The following is a 20,546-nucleotide window of genomic DNA, read 5'->3' as shown; positions in this document are numbered from 1 at the left end:
TGATAGCACTGTTTTCTATTCATTTAATGCTTACTTGGTGGGGGCTGCTTTTGAATATTAGTATTTCTTATGGTATTTGAAATGTAAAAAATGCGGCGATTAGGGAAGTTTAAGATTCATTTATGGTATTGCATTCTTTTCCTATATTAAGTACCACTTCTCTTTCTCTTTAGCAATGGGCTACTTTTGCCAGAGCTTGGTATCTCCTAGATGCGAAGATGCAACCACCAGGAAAAATAGCAGCTGCGACTGTAATCAGACTTGAAGGCAGGCATAAACCTATTTATCATGCACTAAGTGAGTATTGCAGTACACAGAAGCATTTTTTTTCTTTTGATTTCATTTTTAAAAAAACAGGGGTTTTTACAAGGTTGCAATTTCCAGTTGTTTATAAATTATAAAAGGTTTGATTTCCCTTCTCGTGTTTTGCCTTTATATCACTCCACACAGTCTTAGGTCGTTGTCTTTACCAATCCATATAAAGCTTGTTTTTAATTCGTTATTCATTTTTTGGTAGCAGAATTATATTGGGGTTTAGTTGTTTCAGTTGTTTTTTTTGTTTGTTTTTTTTTTAAGTTTGAAATGTGTTTGTTTTATACTGATTTTAAACAAAAATTTAATTCATGGTGCATGTAATGAAACAATGAAACACTGATATGATTCTTGAGGAGATCTTTCTGAATGCTACTTTTCAGTAGTTGTACAACACTACAGGATCTTGGAGCAGTTCTTCATTCCGAGCACCATGCAAAGAAGTCCTGACTGCATGAGGCACAAACTGGCACACAGGAGGTTCCCTCTGAACATAGTGAAGCAGTCCTGTGCTGTGCAGGTGACAGAGCGCTGGCACAGGTTGCCCAGAGAGGCTGTGGGGTCTCTCTCCTTGGAGATGCTGGACATGGTCTTGGGCAACTGACTCTAGGTGTCCTTGCTGGAGCAGAGGTTGGACCAGACAGCTTCCAACCTCAGCCATTTGCAATGATGAGACTAAAACATGTCCAGTTCTGAAACAGGAGACACAACTATTGTTGCAAGATGTTTTATTGATGAAATGAAAAAACTGCCTTGTTTATCTGCAGATTAGAAGATTCAGCACTAAAGATATTTGTGTTCTTGCTTGTGATTGGTAATACCATAGTGCTTGTCTCACTAGGAGGATCATTTATAGGTAATAAAAAGATGATCCCTATTCAAAATGCTAATATTGACGGTACAAAGATTCCTGCAATACTCTTGGAAAGTTTTCAAGAGCATACAGCAAGCATACAGCATAAAGAAGCATTAAGCTTCACTCATACATGTCTAATGGAAATACTGAAGTTATACTTGATCTGATTGTCATAGTAAAAGGTAGTAGTTGTAGTTTTCAGATTATACTTAAAATACACAATGCTTGGTGTTGCAAAACGCGCCTTATCCACAAGATGTCACTGGAGTCAAAGGATATCTAAAAAAAATTAAGCAGATGGAGGAGAAATTCTTTTGGCTGTCCCATGGGAAAGATCTTTGATGGTTTTATGTTCATGAAATGATGAAATCCTGGAAAGTCATTTTATGGATAACTTTGTTTGGTCTGAAGTATTCTATAAATCAGTACCAAATGCATTGCACCTGAGACTGATAGATTACTACCGGTGGGAGATATTTGATACTCTGTAAGAAGCAAAGTATGGATAAATTTGTGGTTGGTGTGCTCAGCATGTCTTTCTTTTTTTTTCTGAACTAACAAGAAATATTTTAGCATCTGTGAGATAGTAGTTCCTTAGGCAGAATAAGATTGTGAGGCATTGTGGCTTTCTGGGTTGACAGACACCTTTCCATAAAAAAATCATTATGTATTTATTGTTTTGAAAAATATCTGGAGCTGAAATTAAGCTGTGGGTAGGGAAAAGAAAAACATTTGATTTTATGTACACTTATTTTATGTTTTAGGGATGATCTTTCTTTATTTTCCAAAGCATTATACTTTTTAGACCATATGCCTTAAAAGATGATGTTCACAAAAAGTCTTGTTCATGAAGTTTGAATCTGGATTTTTTTGCTTTCTTCTGCACCTTCACTTCCCTCTATTCCTCTTCCTGTGCATCCTATCTTTGCGAACAGCTTCACAGTAAGGAACCAAAAATAGTGGGTTAGGTTTTTCAAAAAATTGTGTAGTCTGGTTCTTTGTATGGAATTATGAGCAAGTGTAGGCAAACCACTTGTGTTATTTGGGCAGGATTTTCTACTCGAGCAGCTGTTCTCTGCATCCTCAGAGGAGAAGACTAGGCTAGGTGGAAGCGTCCCACAAGCCAGATCTGGCCCAGGTATTACTCTTGCTTGCAATGTTACCTTCAGATGGCTTTAAGCAGCAGCTCAAACTTGTCTTGTAATGAAAGAATTGGCAGGTAGGTTGTCAGTCTTGGGAGCTAACAGTTGATGGTGCCTTCAAACAGCATTTAGTCCATAGCTGAAATGTAGGAGGAAAAATGCACCTATCTGTAGCCTGTGTTTTTATTGTGAGATAGGAGTTGCTGAAAAGTTACAAATGTTCAGTGATACAGAATGGAATCCCTGAGCAGGATAGCCTCATCTGAAGAGGTGTAACATTTACATTGTATGTAACAAGTAGCATATGCTATAGCCTGATAGAATACTATGGCCTTGGTTTTGTGCATGTCTGGAGAAAACTATAAAAGAGTAATTTTGGATATTGCATCATGACAATAACCTGAAGGAAGGGTTTTCCTGAATAATCATTTTCAAAAGTAGGATGCAATTTAACTGTGTTTGTGCAGCTGGTAAGTATTTTTGCTTTCTTCCTATTGAGAGGGGGTGTCCCTGAGGTGATGGGAGCAACACTGATAAAAGACAAGTGGAGACTGATGTATTAATTTAAAAGTCTGAATTCTGTTCATAAATCTGATCTACTTTAAAAGAACAGGCTACAGTCATTATTTGGATAGGTTAGTTTTTACCTTGGCTGTTCCATGTTGTTTGCAATGGATTTATCAGTGTATGGAATTGTTAATTCAGCATTTATTCAAGTGGAGAACTGTGGGCAAAAATTTCCATAGATGAATTTATTCTTTATTTTCCCAACTAAAAAAAAAAAAAAAAAAAAAGACAACAAAAAAAGCACAAAATCCAATGTCAGCTTCCTGGCAAATGCATTTAGACACAGTGTTTTTAGAACAGATCTGTGAGTGGTGAAAGATGGTAAATACCAGAGAAGATACTGAAATTGTGTTTGCACATCAGCTGTAGTTGAAAATAGAGCAGTAAAGGAACAGATTAGAAAATGGTAGAAAACTTTAACCAATCAAAGTTACACATCTTATTTATTATATTCTCTTGTACAAAATGCACGTTCTATTCAGTTATTTAGGGTAGCTGCTTTGTTACCCATCTAAGGAATGCTGTAATCAAAGGAGTATTCAAACGTTTTTGTTCTAATAGGGTGATGCATAAGAAGGTCAACTTTGGTCCAATCGTTTTGCAATTGATTCAGTGGTGGTTATAGCTTGTACAGCTGATAATAATTACCCCTAAAATGAAAAACTCAATTTTTTCATATTTTCATCCTATTTTTTTAGATAGTAAGGGTCGTATTAGTACTTTACGAGTAAATAAGATTAGTAAAGTAACTATTCCTGACAGTATATTGCTGACAGAACATAAGGCTTTGCAATTAAATAAATAGTTGATATGGAAGTTGCTGTTAGTACAGGAACCAATAAATACATCTGTCTGCTGTAACATTCCCTTTTGCCTGACTGATGAGAATGGGGGGGGGACGGGTTTTTGATTTTTTTTTTTTCCCCCAACAGAGTTGATTTTTATTTGAAAATTCCTTGCATCTTAGATACATTGAGCCCTAGGCTGTAATTCTTTAGTAAAACTATTTTACTTACCCAAAGTGTTCGGTCCTCTGGAAAACATTGGTAGTGTTTTATAAGAAAACTAAAACATTTAGGATTGTTTTTTAGAGCTTACTTTTTTTTTTTTTTTTTTTTTTTTAAATAATGAGTTTTTAAAACAGGTTCATTTGCAGCATGTGTTGTTGACTAAAATAAAATACTTGCTTCTAGGCCAGGTGGCCTAGAACTCTTTGTGGCTGTCACTTTGGTTGGTTACTTCTGGGTTCTCTTAATATTTTCTACTGCTTTCTACCTTGTAGGTGACTGCGGAGATCACGTTGTCATAATAAATACAAGACACATTGCTTTTTCTGGTAACAAATGGGAGCAAAAAGTATACTCTTCGCATACTGGGTAAGTCACTTTATAATGATGAGCTGGTGGTAAATTTAATGTCACTTTCTTAAGAATTGCAGTCTTTTTAGCATGTTGGTTGTAAGGGAATTGCAGTTTAGCTGTTTTGTTTTGTGCTTGCATCTGTTACAATGTTTAAAACTAAACAAGGCTTTTTTTGAAGTGTATATTGTTGGGGAAATAATCTGATTTAGTCCGTTTTAGCCATGACAATGGAGTAAATTACTAGATTGGAGAGACCAGATTATTTTGTGTGGAGATTAATGCAAAGATCATGACTACTGTATCTACTAAGCAGTAGAAGGCTTTCCTTTTTATACATTTAAGACATATACATATGCCAATTTCAATTACATTATCCTATTTACCACTTGATACCAAGATTGATATGTTCTTGAGTCAAGGAACCAAAGAAAAAAGAAAATGTGCATCATGTTGGGTATCAGAGATGTAAATAATTACAGTATGGATCAGTTCAGTCAAATAAGAATAGTCACTCCTATTTTATGCTGTGGCAACACTAGGTAATTATTCCCTAAGTCTTAAAACATATCCAGTTGAGAGATTATTAAACCAAGCTGAAAAAGCTAATTTTGCTAGTATTGATGTTTCAGTCCCTTGTCCTTTGAAGTTCCTTTTATAAATTGCAGAGAAGTTCTTGTCAGATTTAATGGAAATTAAGTTGTTTTTTTTTCTCCCCTGCTCTTAATGACTTCTTTAAATTTTTCAATAAGGAAGTGAAAGCAATTGTGCAATTAAAGATATACTTAAATCTGTACAGCTCCCTAAGTGGACGGTTCTAATGATGTTGGGTTTATTTTCACTTCAGTTAGGCTGATTCCTAATAATGTAATTAAATCAAAAGGAATCTGTTTTACTTGACAGCTGTTTGACTTCTTGCATCATTTAAAGTACATGCTTAAATGTAAATTAGTGCAACTACACCGTATCACGAAGACTGAGTAGGTCAGGTTGATGGTGGACTTGATGATATTGAAGGTCTCTTCCAACCCAGATGATTTTGTGATCCTAAGATACTGTAATATTTGTGTTAACGTCATGCTCGAGCATATAGCATTAAGCTCCTATGTTTCTTCTGTTTCTCTAGTTATCCTGGCGGTTTCAAACAGGTGACAGCAACTCAGCTCCATTTGAAGGATCCAACTGCTGTAAGTGTTTCGTGTTTTTTCTTTTTCATTTGCAAAGTAGGTGTGTTTTCATTTAATTTGTTCCCCTAAGCAAAACGGGTTACACTTAACTGTGTGAAATGTGATTGTGAATGGGGCTTGGCTTGTTGACGGTGTTCTTGTACACAGCGTGTTTTGAGGGTCAAATTGTAGGACGTGATTTTTTGTGTTTCATCAATGCTGTCCAAACGAGCAAATCAGGTTCATTTGCTTTGCTCATTTTTGACCGATTCACTTGCTTTTAGTTTCAGAGGTCTGACCTTTGTCAAAGTGATTCAGGCTAGACTTAGCTAAGCAGTGCTTCAGTTTAACAACCCTAGCAGATTAAGAGCCAGCAAGAGTAAGGGTAATATTAAAAAGTGTTAGAAAGTACACCTGCCTCTTTCTCCCCTTAGAATTCAACTGTAGGTTTTGTTAAATGATTTATTTATTTATTGAGATCTTGTCTGCAATGCTGTGTATTCATGGGCTGTGAGAGAGTTTGAAGTGATGACTACATTGAACTTCAGCCTCTTTAGTAAATGTCTGTGTTTGACCATTTTTAATTCTGCTTTTACTAGGGCTTTGAATGATCAATATTTTGGGACTGAATTCTCTAATTATTGTTTCAAAACATAATGTGAGGCCCACTGAGACTAACAGCTGTGTATGGTGTGGTTTTTGTTTTTACTTCAAGTACTTCGCCTTGAGTCATGTTATATGTAAAATATTGAAATACTTCTTCCTTTTCCTAGTGAAATTGTCTGCTACAAAATTATTAGGTTTTGTCACTGATGTTTTTTGTCTATGATTCAGTAATCCTCGTTTATCCCAAGACTTCCATACAAGACAATTGTACAGGTACTCAAAAAAAAGTCTGCCATAAGAATTTATCTACTTTTGTGTTTATTTATTTATTTATTTAAAATGAAATGGTGAAATAATTAAATCCCACAGTTCAATGATACTTTCTATCTAGAATTTTTACAAACAGCTGAAATGCTTTTAAGAAAGAACTCTAACACGGTTGTAATTCCTTTGGGCAGTTCCACGTTTAAAATATTCTGCAACTTTTTTTATTTGAGCGTCAAACAGAAGCTGTGCACTGGGAGGCAGTGTAACACAACTGGTTTGTTAGGGCCTTAGAATCAGATGTTCTATAAATTACCTACTGGCATTCGTTCTGAAATGCCTCTTTTCTTGCCAGACTCCTAGATGAATTTGTGTGCACACAGAGGAGGATTAAATGCATTGCCAATAACTAAAACATGTTGGACGGAGATTCGGCAAATGGTGATGTGGCTCAAGACGTGGTCTAATTTAGCATGAGAAACTTTTTTTTTTAATCAGTTCTGGATAGCTCTCAGCAATTAACTCTTTAATTCTGTTGAAGTGCTTGGATGTCCCTCTTACTAAGCAGTGGGTGGGAATTTTTCAGGATATGTTCTATATGTGTAGTGGATACAGTTTTTGACTATCAAAGGTTTTTATGGCTAGAAACATTTGTTTACTGTTTTGGTGTGAAATCTACTGGGATATGATAAAGATGAAAATTAGGAAGGTGATTTATTAACGTATTTTATTTTTAGAATCACGGAATAGTTTGGAAATAGAAGGAAGAGACATTAAAGATCACCCAGTTCCACCCCCCTGCCATGGACAGAAACACCTCCCACCAGACCAGGTTGCCCAAAGCCCCATCCAGCCTGGCCTTGAACACTTCCAGGAATGGGGCATCCACAGCTTCTCTGGGCAACCTGTGCCAGTGCCTCACTACCCTTATAGTCAAGAATTTCTTCCAAATATCTAATCTAAACCTACCCTCTTTCAGATTAGAGCCATTACTCCTTGTCCTATCACTGCACTCCCTTTTAAAAACCTATCTAACTGAAAAATGATTATCATGAAGAAGGCCAATGTCTAGCTGAGGCATCATTTGGCTCTTCAAAATACCATGGAGGCTCATATAAACTACACTTTTTTAATTAAAACATATACTTTTTTTTTTAAATTGTGTTAGATCTGAGAGGCCAGGAGAACTTATATAGGTTGTAGGAAGTTGAATGCATCTGTTTCTGGAATTGTTCTTCATTCTTTAGAGCATTGTTTTCATCTTGGAGGCAAGCGCTTTTTTTCTGCCCTTGGTCCTATTACCTCCTGTGAGCTCATCCTGATACATGGTAGTTAGTGCTTGAGAAGGATTTGTACTGAATTTTGAATGTGGGTGTACATGTTTTTTTTTAAATATGGTCATAGGGTGATTCAGGATAGAGGGAACCTCAGGAGATCGCTATCCAACCTGCTGCACTATCCCCTGCTAGGTCAGGTAAGGCTAGTGGGAGCTTATCCAGACTGGTCTTGAAAGACTCCAAGGACAGCCTCTCTGGGGAGCCTTCTCCAATTGTTCAACTTTTAAGTTGAAAAGAATTAAAAAAAAAAAAAAACAGGGGGGGGGGCATATTTTCATTGTCTAGTTGCAGATATGTAATTTTGTGCTCCCATTTGACAAGATGGTACTATTTTTTCTACTTCTAAACATCTTTTACGTTAATATGGGACAGTGCATACAAGAAGAGATCTGCGTAGTTGAGGTTCCATGCAGGACTTACAGTTCTGTGTGGATTGTGCTAGTTTTTTCAGCAATTTGGAACCTTCTGTTTTTATGGAAAGGTAGAAGTTACAATTCTTGCCAAAAAGATATCAAAAGCAAGTATTCTAGCACATTTTTGCCTTTAACACCTTTGAGTCCCTTTGGGAGGTGTGCAGATGGGATGTCTGTGAATTTCTATAAAATTTCCATTGGTTTCAGTTGTCTGCTCTTCTGGAGAATACCAGAGAAGAGCTCTCCTTTTTTTGACTTGGCCAGCCTGCTCTAGGAATTGTTTAATGAAGAAAAAAAGAGCTTCTTCATGTTTCAGCATTTTCTTTCTTTCTCTCTCTTAGATACAGTGTCAATTCTCAGACGACCTATAGGCTAAGGTATTAAAATTGTTCTCCACCTGCAGCAGGGCAGCTTGTTGCCATATAAAACAGTCCCTCTCCATCAGGGTAATACAATGCTAATATCTGTATGGTACAGCTACTCCTTTAGGATACGTGGTAGGAACAGCATTCATTTCCATTGTAGGTTGCTGAAATCTCGTCTGAAAGGTTTAGTGTTCCTCTTCCAAGGCGTCTCAAAAATAAAGGAAACAGTTAAATTCTTTTATTTGAGGCATGGGTGTTTGGAATGCGTAGACATTTTGTGTTTTCATTGCTGTTTTTAATAGAACTTGCATAAGTTTTGCTTAGTTGGGAAAACACTAATAGGTACAAGACCAAAATTTTCAAAATTAGGCTTCAGAGTGGTTGTACGGGACGATAAGAGATGTACATATGTACTTTTAACTGTTGCAGGTATGAGAGGGAACAAAATATTTGGAAAAAACTTTGTGGGAAAAATCACATGACTTTTAATTAAAATGCCCTCAGAATATGTTGACAGATGTAATGTGCAGAACCAGTTACTAAGCCTGTTAGGATAAAATTTCCAACCAATTTTTATTCTATTTCAAGTTTTAAAAATAATCAAAACTTGGCTTTATTTTTTTTATTTAGTTGTGCCAGAAACTCCCTCAGAAAAATCGCATTTGGCTATTACCAAATACTTGGTGACAGGACTGAGCTCTGCAGCACTCAGAAGCTGTGTTACCACTGACAAAGAAATAATGAGCAGTAATTCCTCAGGAGGAGCGGCACCTGCTAAGGCAGATTATGAAGCCAGGCAGGGTCGCTCTGTGGATGCATGCTGTGAGGAAGCCTCCGGGGGTGTCAGGGTTCGGGTTTGTTCAGCTGCTGGCCCTGGTCTGAAGGGGCTTAAAACATTCCCATTCTCCTCTTGAGTGCTCTTTAGCAACTGCTTGCATGTATAGACTTGGCGTTATATCTGCATAATAATGATCTTCTGGAGAAAAACTTGGACAGAAGATATGTTTAAATCTTGCTGCTGCTGTTTGAAAGCCTGTTTTCTTTCCACAGAGGAAAGTAAAACATCATTGATACAATGGTACGTATGTACATAAAACCTGTTACTGAGACCCTGTGTAGTGCATTTTCTTCTCCTACTATGGAATATGTTTATATTTTAATTAAGTAGAGCAAAACTTCCATGTGCTTACTAATCCAGGCTTTGAAGTTAGTGCAGCACAGAGGAGGGCTGTTGTTGTGGAACCTGGTATCTTAAAACATCTAAGTAAGACTTACAGCTGGGTGGGTCTTTGGCTTCAAATAGAAATACTTCCTTGTTTAAAAAAAATAAATCTTAATCTTACATGAATTTTTAAGGTACTGATACTAATTTAAAGAACAAATGGAAGTTCTGTTTTTAGGTGCTGAAAGTGGAAGACAGAATGACGGGCAGTGGAAGCTCAATTCACCTATGACCAAGTTATTCCTGTGGCAGAATTAAGGGCAATCACTTGCCATACTACTCGTGTAACTGTGTAGAAGTAGATGGGAGAAGTTCTCCTTATCATTTTATAATACACATAGTGAAAAAGAACGGTATCGTGTACAGAACAGAAGACAAAGAACTGGTAGGAGGAAGACAGAGTGTCAATCGGTATCTCTGGAGAACTTCACACCTGAAATTCTTCTAGTGTTTTTTTTCAGTAGGGCCTGTCATTAATCACTGTATCATTCTCTGGAGCGGCCATGTCCTTTCCACGTTCTAGATAGAGATGCTTCCTGGTGGTTATTGTACTTCAGCTTTTGGGGAAGATTTTATTCTGGAACTTTGGCCAATTATTTTGTACTTCTCAGGACCAGGAGCGGTCTAGCTCTACTGATTTCCTTCTTTAAAGCATGTTTTATCTGGCAAAGAACCTTTCCCAGAAGTTGGTCTCCACCAAGTATAGTCTGCAGTTTGCTTGGGAGCTAGAGCCTAGCACAGAAATTGAACGTTGGAGCCTCATACAGCATTTCAGGTGTTCAGTGTTCTTTAATTTGTTCATACTCATGCAATGTTAAAGAAAATAGTAAAGAAGAGACTGAAAATACAAGAGCTTTTACCAGAGGTGACACCACATTCTTTTCCTACTATATTAGCCCTTTCAATGGAAAAATAAATATTAGGTGATGTTGCAGTGTGTGATTAAAAGCATGACTGTGCTGTGAATATATATAAATTATTCAACTTGGGGAAAAAAAGGTATTGTGATATTCAAGAAGACAATTTGAAGTACAACCAGCAGAAATGTTGTGATTCAAAAGAAGTTAGGGCAGACAGCATTCCAGTACTTTAAAAATCCTCAAGTCTTAAAGCTCTGGTGTTTGTTAAGGAGTTATACATCTGCTGGATGGTAGATAAAGATATCTGCCATCTGGTAGATGCCTTTACCTGATGGAGAATGTGTTGTGGCCTGTAGGAGTGAATATTTAGGAAGACATGGTATGTAACAGGTTACAAGTACTGAAGATAAAGGGCTGGGGAGAGAAGGCAGTAGGAATCCATAAAGAACCGAATAAACTACAAAACTGTACGCATTAATTTTAAACTAGCATCAAGGTTGTAGTGAGAACTGTGAGTACACCATTTTGCCAATTTGAAATCACACTGAAATCAACCGGATTTTAAGGGTGGGATGTATAAAACCCCTGCAGGCTCAGTTTGGGAAGGACGGCATCCCGTGGGAGGGACCCTGTGTGGAGCAGGGGCAGAGAGGGACCTTGAGGGAGCAGCAGAGATGCAGCTCCCAATCCCCGTTCCCCTGCGCTGCTTAGGGGAACAAGGTGGAAGAGGGTGGATGGGGAAAGGTGTTTTCAGTTTGCTTTTAGTTTCTCAGTGCTCTAGGCTGTTAGTAATAGGTAATAAATTTACTTAATCTCCCTGCGCTGAGTCTGTCTTGCCTGTGACGATAATTGTTGAGTGATTTCCCTGTCCTTATCTCAACCCTGAGCCCTTTCCATCATATGTTCTCCCCCTTTCCCTATGAGGTGGGGGAGTGAGAGAGCAGTTCTGCTGGAGCTTGGCTGCCCAGCTGGGTAAAACCACCACATTGTCTCTCTCTTGTTCTTTTCATTGATGTAACATACAAATGGCAATATTTGCAAGTCACTCAGATACTAAAGACTACCATAAAAAAATGCAATTAAAAAAAAAAAAAAAAAGCTCTTCCAAATGTGTAGTTAATAAGTTGTAAGTTTGTTTCCTCTGACAATAATTCAGCTCAGTTAAATGTAAGTTGGGAAGTGGGAGAGACTGTGCCAGTGAAGTCCAGTTCCCTGCTGTGTATCAGGCAAGCTGCTATCATCTGCCTAGCAGTGAAAAAAGAGAGAAAACACATCCATGTTAGTCTGTTGTCCCCTGAGGGTGTCACTTCTGCAGCAACAGTACACGTTAAAAATATTTCTTTGTTGTTTAACTTGAAAATATAAATCACTCATTCTTTTCCAGAGTGACTTTTTAATAGGCACTTTTTTACAACTGGATTGTTCTCTTTACAATGTTTAACAGAAAAGCAATCGGATCAGATTCATCAGGCAGGAGTGTCTACAACCAGAATAGACCGTCTAGTTCAGTGGCTTGTTCCAGCAGGTGTCTGTGCTGCATACTGCAGAGAAAGGTGAAAAATCTGGCACAAACATCAGTTGCTTGAAGAAGTTAAATATTTAACAACGTTCCATGAAGTATTTTAAGGTCTCTTTACTGGAGTGAAATCATGCACAGGGTCAAACGTGTGACAAATGACTTGCAGATACATGGAGATAGGTATTTAACAAATAAATGCTGATTCTGTCACAATCTTGATTTTTAGATAAAGAAAAAAATCACTACAGTTAGGCAACATGTTATGAAACTTCTGTACCCGCTGTTGTAGATCTAATATTTTGAATTTTTGCTTTCTATTTTTTCATGTTTTTTTTTTTTTTTCTTTTTAGCCAAATTAAGTGTACAAAATGAGAATTCCTATGGCAAAAGGGCTGTTCAAAATGAGCTCTTGTTAATATCCACGTGTATTCTCGCAGTGTTCCAGTGTCTCACCTCGTATTTCAGTATACAGTGAAGTTTTATTTTCTACCTTGCCTTTGTCTGAGCGCATGACAACAAACTGTGTCATGTGTTGACAACAAACTGTGGTTTGCTGTGAAAACATTAATGGTTTCTATCCTGGAAACATTAGCTTTCATCTTTTGTTTTTTAATAGTTGCTATTAGTTTTTATTAGAGAAAGTATCAACGCTATAGATTACTCTTTCTGACCTGATGTGTTGCTTCTGTTATTATTTCATTCTGGTTGTCCACAGATCAGATCTGTGGTTCTGGCTGCGTAACATCCAAAAATCTTCATGATGGTGAGACTTCAGAGTTTGGCAAAGGCATACGGTATATGTTTATGAGGATCTTAAGACAACATTCTTGTCTCTTAAATTCTGTCTTCCAACATACAAGTAGCAAAATGAAAAAAATATTAGGGCCAAGCTATCTGAGTGTTTGCTAATTTTGGAATTCAAAACAGGCAGAGTGGGTTTACTTCTGCCTGAAAAATTGCATGTTGGTCTACTCCTAAATGACTCGCTGCCCATCCTAAAGCCCCTTCTGCCTCCTACCTCTGTGTGCCTTGTTTTACGTACAAAAATGTTCCCCTTCTGGCTGGAGTCCTAAACACTGTGTGTCGTGTATAAATTACAGCCATCTGTATTAGAGTCCAAGAGAAATCGTAAAGAATATGTTACTTTTCTACAAGCATCATCTAGCATAGATGCACAAATTCTGTTCTTTCCTGATGCTCAAAAGTGGGTTTGTTCATCTGGAACTAATAGCAAGGGAATAAATTATACATATGTACAGTGTGCTCATGATGCTGCATCTCGTTACATCATCTCTTACAGAAACTTCCAACACAGCAAATTACTGTGTTTAAACTAAATGCTGAGGCCACTTGGTCAATTTGTTAGAGCCTAATTTTTCTCCTCAATGGTGTTGTGGTTTAGCCAGTCAGGCAGCTAAGCACCGCACAGCCGCTTGCTCCATCTCTTCCCACAGTGGGATAGAGGAGAGAATCGGGGATGAAGGTTAAGCTTGTGGGTTGAGATAAAGACAGTTTAATAGGACAGAAAAAGAAGGGAAAATAATTATGATAAAGCAATGTACAAAGCAAGTGATGCACAATGCAGTTGCTCACCACCCGCTGACTGACGCCCAGCCAGACCGTGAACCCCACCGCATCCCAGCCAGCTCCCCCAGCAGCCACTGCTGAGCACGACGCCCCTTGGTGTGGGATGTCCCTTTGGTCATTTGGGGCCAGCTGTCCTGGCTATGTCCCCTCCAGCTCCTGGGGCACCCCCAGCCTCTCACTGGCAGGGCAGCACGAGGAGCTGGGTAGCCCTTGGCTCTGCAACAACCAAAACAGCGGTGTGTTACCAGCATTGTTGTCATCCTAACTCCAGCATACAGCACCATACCAGCTACTCGGAAGAAAATTAACTCAATCCCAGACAAAACCAGGACAGATTTTTATACAAACGTATAATGCAATACTAATAATAAGGAGTGAATACAAGCCTCTTAATTCTTTTCAAGTTGCATGATTATGTGCAGTCATCCAGAATGCAAAATATAGTTCTCATTTCTAAGCAGGAATTTTCAATATGACTGTTAGAGTAAGTGTTTATACAACTGAGAGTAAGCGTTCCTTCTTCCAAAACCAAAAGCCTGTAATGCTTTCTTAACGTGGTGCCAGAGTTCTTCAACGTGGAAGAAGCTGACTAAAAACCGGTTGAGAGACTAGTAGAATGGGCAGAGGGAAACACAGCTTGCCTTTTTTATGTTATTTGTAGGCGGACTGATCTTTTTGTTACTATGTTATCTTTCCTCAGATCGTCAAACTAGCTGTTTATAGAATGCTTCCAAAAAACCTGCAGAGAAGAACTATGATGCAGAGGTTGCACCTGTTCCCAGAAGATGTAAGTAGTCACACAGTTACATTTGCATTCCTTTTGCCTTTGGATGGAAAGAGGGATCATTATCAATAGTAAAACTTTGTTGATAAGGTAAATTAAGAAAAATCAAGCCACTTTTTATTTATGTATCTAAATATACTTTTATATGTTGATGCTCTTCTCTTTATTTCACAAAATCGTGAAATCTAAGACGTGCATGAGATAGTCTTGTGTGTTTGGGCTTGATGTAACATGAAGAATGCAATAGGGTTGATAAATTTTGGTCTGGATTTGGGAAGGAGCGAGGTGTTTTCTAAACAGTCAGCTAGCTATGACTGTTCTCACTCACCACAGGTTATCCCAGAAGATATAGAGAAGAACCTTCTACAAGAGATTCCTCAGCCACGTGCAGTCCCCAGGAGGTTAGATGAATATACACCAGAAGAAATTGCTGCCTTTCCTAGGGTTTGGACTCCGTAAGTATCTTAGGTTTTTAAAATGGACACTTGGACTGAGTAAATACTGTGTTGGCTCTTACACTGAGTAACCAAAAAGGATATTTTTTTTTCTTTATGTCACTTGATTTAGTGGGAGGAGATCATTCAAGCAAAGAATGTTCATATTGGGAGGCAGTGCCATTTTTTTCATATTTCTTGCCTTTTTTAAAGTCTAAACAATTATTTTAAGTAAAGGTTTTCTGATCTTCATGAAAATATAGTTGAGTAAATGCTTACTCAGTTATCCTACTTGAGTTGTCAACTGGTAGTCATAGCCAAAGGAAACACTGTGCAGTTCTGTGAGGGAATGATTCATTTTAATTAAAAAAAAAAAAAAAAACATCACACAAAACGCTATATAAGAATCTTCAGATTTTCTCTAGAGGAAGGGAAAGAATTCTGCTAAACCAGACCTTGGAGAATGGGTCTTTGGCAGGGATCATACCACATGTTTATTTTGATAAATAATGTCTTTTCAGTACACGAAATCAGTTCCACAGTAGATGTGTGGCATATTGAGTGTTGTTTTGTGTTCTTTTTTCATACCACCACGTGCAGCATTGAGTCAACCTACTAGTGAAAATAATGCTGGGACATTTTCTGGTTACTACTAGTGTGATTTTTTTTTTTTCTTGTGGTCATTTTGAGAGCCCTAATACTGGGCTTCCTTGAAATGTCAAAGCCAGAGAGCTGTGGGAATGAAGCAAGTGGGCTAGAGTTGTCTTCCACACAAGCAGGGCCGACTTGTGCTCTTCTGCTTGTTTTCAGCATGCAGAATTTGATAGGATTTTTGGTAAGGCCAGTTTAAGCATCTGGTGACTGTTGTATGGAAGACACCTAAAATAAGTGTGGTCTTCATGTCTCTAGGCATTGATTTGTGACAGTGCTTGCTTAATGTGGGTTGCCTTAGGTCTTTTAAAATAGAGGAAAGACATTGACAGCTGAAGGTGATTTTGGAAATTAGTTACATCTTGTGGTACTTTTCCTGGGTAATACTTTCAAAATCATGATTAAAATAAGCAAACAAAACATTGTAATTAGGCTCCTGGTTCTAGAAGACACTAAAATAAAGCCTGTGCATCAGTTCAGTCTGAGGCTCCTCAGTACTGCAGCCTCTGCTGTAATGGGATGAAGTCCAGTAATGCTTTAAGTCCTCTTCTGAGTGGACTTAGGTAGACTGATTTTGATTTTCTTTCCAATTATGTCAGCATGCACACTGCTGTATTGTTTTTTTTATATCATTACAATGACTGGATGTGGTTGAAAACACAGAGATCTATCTCATGGTTCCTATGAGATCTCGTTGGATTCACCCTGAAGAAATTCCAGCTCTGCTCAAGTGAGCAGAATTCTGCACTGCATTAGAGTCCAGCTGAGGAACTGCTCGCGCAGTGTGGTGTATTGCACTCTCAGGGAAGTCTGTGGTACAGGCTGACACAGATTATTACATGATAACTTAGCAGTGAATAAGAATTTGGCACTTGAATTGAACTAGCTAATTGGGAGTGTCCCTTCCATCAGAGAAAACACACTAGCAGAGCGTTGGAAATGCTTTTCTTTGTTCCCACACACTGCTGTCATCTGCATGAGTTCATCTCAGCGCGGGGCCACCCTTATTATGTTGATTTATAGCTGTATGTAGCCGAGAACTTGATGCCTTCTAGTTTACTAATTGCTGTCAAGCTAAGTCTCCTAATAATTTCATGTCAGCATTGAGAAGACTTCCCTCTCCCCCAGTTTCTTTGCTCTGTGGTCTCATCCTGATCTGTTTGGGGAAGTGCTGTCTGTACAAGTCTCTTTCTCCATGCCAGTTACAGAGGTTGGGGAGTGCGGATGCCATAGAAGCCCTCCAACTGCCTCAGGTTTGGAGGCTTTCAACTGTGATCGTAGTGCTGCTCGTATGGGATGAGTGGGTGACTTGAGTGGGCATTGGTGGTGAGAAGAACCAGGGAATTTGTGGACCTGGAGGGGGAACAGAGAGCTGTGGAACAGGAGTGTGTCAGAGAGCAGCACTAGGTTTCCCTTCAGCCAGCTGTGCTTGCTAGCGCCTGTTTAAAAGGCAAGAGGACATACACAACCCTGCTGATGTTCCTTCGCTCTGTGTGGCTTTTGTGCTCCTTGTACCTTCTTTTCTGCTCTAAGGAACTGCTAAGTCCAAGCAGAGAAATGAAAAATGAAAGTGGATATCTCCCATCTCCCCGCTAGCCTCAGGGTGCATCAGTGTTGCCACTGCTGCAATGCTGGCTTCTTGTCCTGGCCTGCAACCAGACCATAATAGATGTCAGATACTGCTGTCCAACAGATGAGTTAAAATTTAACCTTCAGCTCACTTTGCTATTGGGCAGAGTTTCCAATCTGCACTAATGAGAAAAACAATAATGTTTTTCTTCCTGACTGAGGAAATCGAAGGATCACGGTAATTCTGCAGCGCTGACAGTGCGGTGGGGATCCGACTCTAGTTGTGAAATAAGAGAAGTGAGCAAATTTGGTGAAATAACTTTCTGATTTGGTAAGTAAAACACAGAAGTCTGTAAAGGGGGACTTGCTGTGAATTGTAGCAGTCACTGTTCTCTTGTTGAAGTGCCAGCTGGAGTATCTTAGGATAGACAGCTTTACACTGAAGGCACTAAAAGGAAGGCTGTGTAAATAGCCAGCTCTAAGAAACTCTGCTCTGGACTTTTCCAATAGGAGCCCACGGGAGAAGTAGTGTGCGCATTATTCCTTTCAAAGACTGTAGAAGCAACAAAGATAGAAGTATTAACATGTTTTTTTAACGGTGTCAGCTTTTTTAGAGGAGTATAGCAGTGGGTTTTTTTTTTTTTGCTTGTTTTTCAACAGCTGTTCTCAAACACTGTCAGGACTTGAAATCCAAATGTTGCAGTAACACATCTGTATCTTAGACTGCAAAACTGACTTTCTCATCGGGTTCTGAGTGATTTTATTCTTTCCCATCTGATGGGCTGCCCAGAGAGAATGGGGAATCTCCAGCCTTGGAGATGCTCAGAACTTGACTGTGCAGGTTCTGTGCAACGTGATACAATGCTGAAGTTAGTCCTGCTTCGAGTGGGGCACTTGTGGTCCCTTCCGATGCAAATTGTTACATGGTTCTCTATCTTTATGGAAGCATACAAATATAGATGATAGATTAATATTTTAATAATCTGTGTTGAAAAAACCCAAAGTGTGGGTTATCAGGAGTGTTAAGCCTATTCAGCTTTTCATTTGTTACTCTCTAATAGAGTTTAGAAGTGTGGGTGTGAGCACACAGCATGCAGATGAATAGCCTTCTCTTGTTCTCTGTGTCCTGTACTTGAACTGCGTTTGGGACATGTAAGGGGCTGTACATTTACTGCTGTGTGCTTTGGTTTGTGAGCTTCTGCAGAGCTCACTGGTAGCTTCCAATCAGTAAGAGCAGTACCTGTGATTAACCAGAATATGAAGGATTCATAAAAACTGTACTTTTTTTTCAGATGGTTTTAATAAGTCTCCCTGCCTTATGTGATTTTTGTCCCTATCCTTCATGAAGTTCTGACGCAGCCACTGTTTGACAAAGGGCAGAGGTTCGAGAGAATGAAATTCCTAGAAGAGTGATTAAAAATAAGGAGAGGGAGATTCTTTGTGTCACACTTTTTTTTTCCTAGAAGAAAAAGATGTAGTTGATATTATCCCTTTAAAAGTAGTTGTATCCTTTAGTGGAAAAGATCAAATTAAAACTGTAGCTAGGTGAAAAGTACTTATCAATATAAAGGAAAGTACAATTAAATTATGACAGGAAAATAAATATTTAAGGTTTTATGTTAAAATGTATTCCCCAGAAATGTACCTTACTGAATATAGAAGTCAGAAGACAGATAATAGGAAACAAATACAAATTCAGTGCATGGGAAGAAGTAGCTAGCATTAGGAAGAAAGGAGCCTTTTTCTATTTAATCTGAAGTGATATGGAAATAATGTTTGTTCTGAATGTGAAGAGAACATGCTCAGTGCTGCTCACGGTTTCATTGGACTTTCTACCTGCATTTTTATTAAAATGTCTTGCTACGGATGGTTTTTAAAGGGTATTTTTCTGTAATTAGAAACTGACGCTGTAGACAAATATACAATATCCAAGTTGAGCACTAAAATGAAGGAATGGTTTTTAAGGAAAGCAGTGTGGAAAGGAAAGGTCCAGTGTGGAAACCTAGCCAGCGGTTTGTGTTTTTCAGTTTCCCATCGCTTCTCCTTCCACTGCCACACAGTTCATGATGGGACAACAGACTGGCTTCTGCTCCGTGAAAACAGGGAATTAAATTTCTGAATATTTTGAGGGAGAGAGATTTTATTTGAGCGCTCTTTCCTTTTATCCTTAAGCTGAACCAATTGGCTTCCCTAATTGTGCAGAGCTGCCGTCTTAGATCTTTGATGGAGAGAGGTCTGAAATAACAGTGGTGAAAAACCTTGTAGGTGCAGGGAAGTGAAACTCTGTCTTTCCAGGCAGATTTAAAGGGGAGAAAGATCAAAAACCAGTTCCTTTGACTGAGTCTGATATTTTTTTTTCCTCAGGTTCTTACCGTGAATGAACCATTATTGCAAGGGTGTTTGAGGTTTCAGATCAGATGGTTTTTAATGAGCTTTAAACAGAAATCATCACAAAATTCACCAATCATGTATGACTAAACAAACAGTTACGTTTCACACCTGTCTTCTAAAGGCAGGAATACGTCAGATTTATGTGTAAATTTTCCTGTTAAATGCCATCTAAAAGTTGTTTAGCCGACCGTATAGATATGTTTTCAGACAGTAAACTTCTAAAGGCAGGAAATTTATTTTTGAAGAAGTCTTTTAGAATCACTTGGACAAAAATGTTACCAAACATACAGAAGACCTCTGTGTTGTTCTAGCTAGATGGATACGCTCCTAAGAGTTTCCCTTAAGGAAGTAGAATGTTCTGACTTCCAGGAGAGATCTCAGGTTGTTGCTGGTGTGCATACTGAGTGCCTGTTCTACTGCCAGGCTTTATAGGAGCTCTCTGTGGACCTTGCTCCGGGCCAGACAGCCTCTCACTTGTCTTTCTGGAAAAGAAGTCCTTGAAGGCTTTTGACATTTTTAAAACTTGAGGTATTGTAAACTCTGAAACTTGGTTTAAGAAAACTAAACACCTTCTTCATGTTTATTTTTCAGTAACTTGCCTGAGTCCTGGCCCCCTTCTGTACAGCCTGCTTCTAGGCAGGGGGTTGTAGCGCCTGATGTGAAGCCATAAATTCGTTTCAGCAGAGCAGTGTGGGCTGGGCACAGTCCCAGTTTTGACACTGAATGTCACCCATATGCTGATCCGTGTGGCATGGCACACAGGTTCTTGTTCATTCATTATCAGCGCTCCGTGGCTTTGAAAGCAGAAAAATGTCATGTTCTGGGGAAGAAATGTTTGTAGATGATGAAACATGAGTGTGCTGGGACATCAAGGAATAGCAGATGTCTCTGAGAACTCTATTACACGTTCTGTGCCAATGATACTGTGGTCATAACTTCCTTCTGCAGTTCTTCCCTGGCTTTGTCTTCCTCAAAGCCAGCCTTGCCAACCTTTGGCAACTGAAGTCTACTGCTGATGTTCCTAGCGAGTAGGTTTGTAGGCATTGGTAGACAGAAAGGCTCTCACATTGAGATCTTCTCAGTCACGGTTGCCCCTTCTGTTTGCTGTCTTACAAGGTAAGTGCAACAACAGTCACCTTGCTC

General features: G+C 38.7%; 1 protein-coding gene across 1 annotated transcript in view; it reads left to right on the top strand.

The window, feature by feature from the left end:
* The window catches only part of MRPL13 (mitochondrial ribosomal protein L13), a 33,999-nt gene that overhangs the window by 2,214 nt on the left and 11,239 nt on the right, over positions 1-20,546 (top strand). The window contains exons 2-6 of the mRNA XM_035318057.1: positions 174-297; positions 4,160-4,253; positions 5,362-5,422; positions 14,275-14,361; positions 14,692-14,813. Of these exons, the coding sequence (XP_035173948.1) occupies positions 174-297; positions 4,160-4,253; positions 5,362-5,422; positions 14,275-14,361; positions 14,692-14,813 (488 nt within the window). The remainder of the gene's footprint in view (positions 1-173; positions 298-4,159; positions 4,254-5,361; positions 5,423-14,274; positions 14,362-14,691; positions 14,814-20,546) is intronic.

Source organism: Oxyura jamaicensis, chromosome 2, assembly GCF_011077185.1.
Source record: "Oxyura jamaicensis isolate SHBP4307 breed ruddy duck chromosome 2, BPBGC_Ojam_1.0, whole genome shotgun sequence".
Lineage (NCBI taxonomy): Eukaryota > Metazoa > Chordata > Aves > Anseriformes > Anatidae > Oxyura > Oxyura jamaicensis.
Note: the sequence above shows the minus strand (reverse complement) of the source record. Positions and strands in the feature narration are given on the sequence as shown.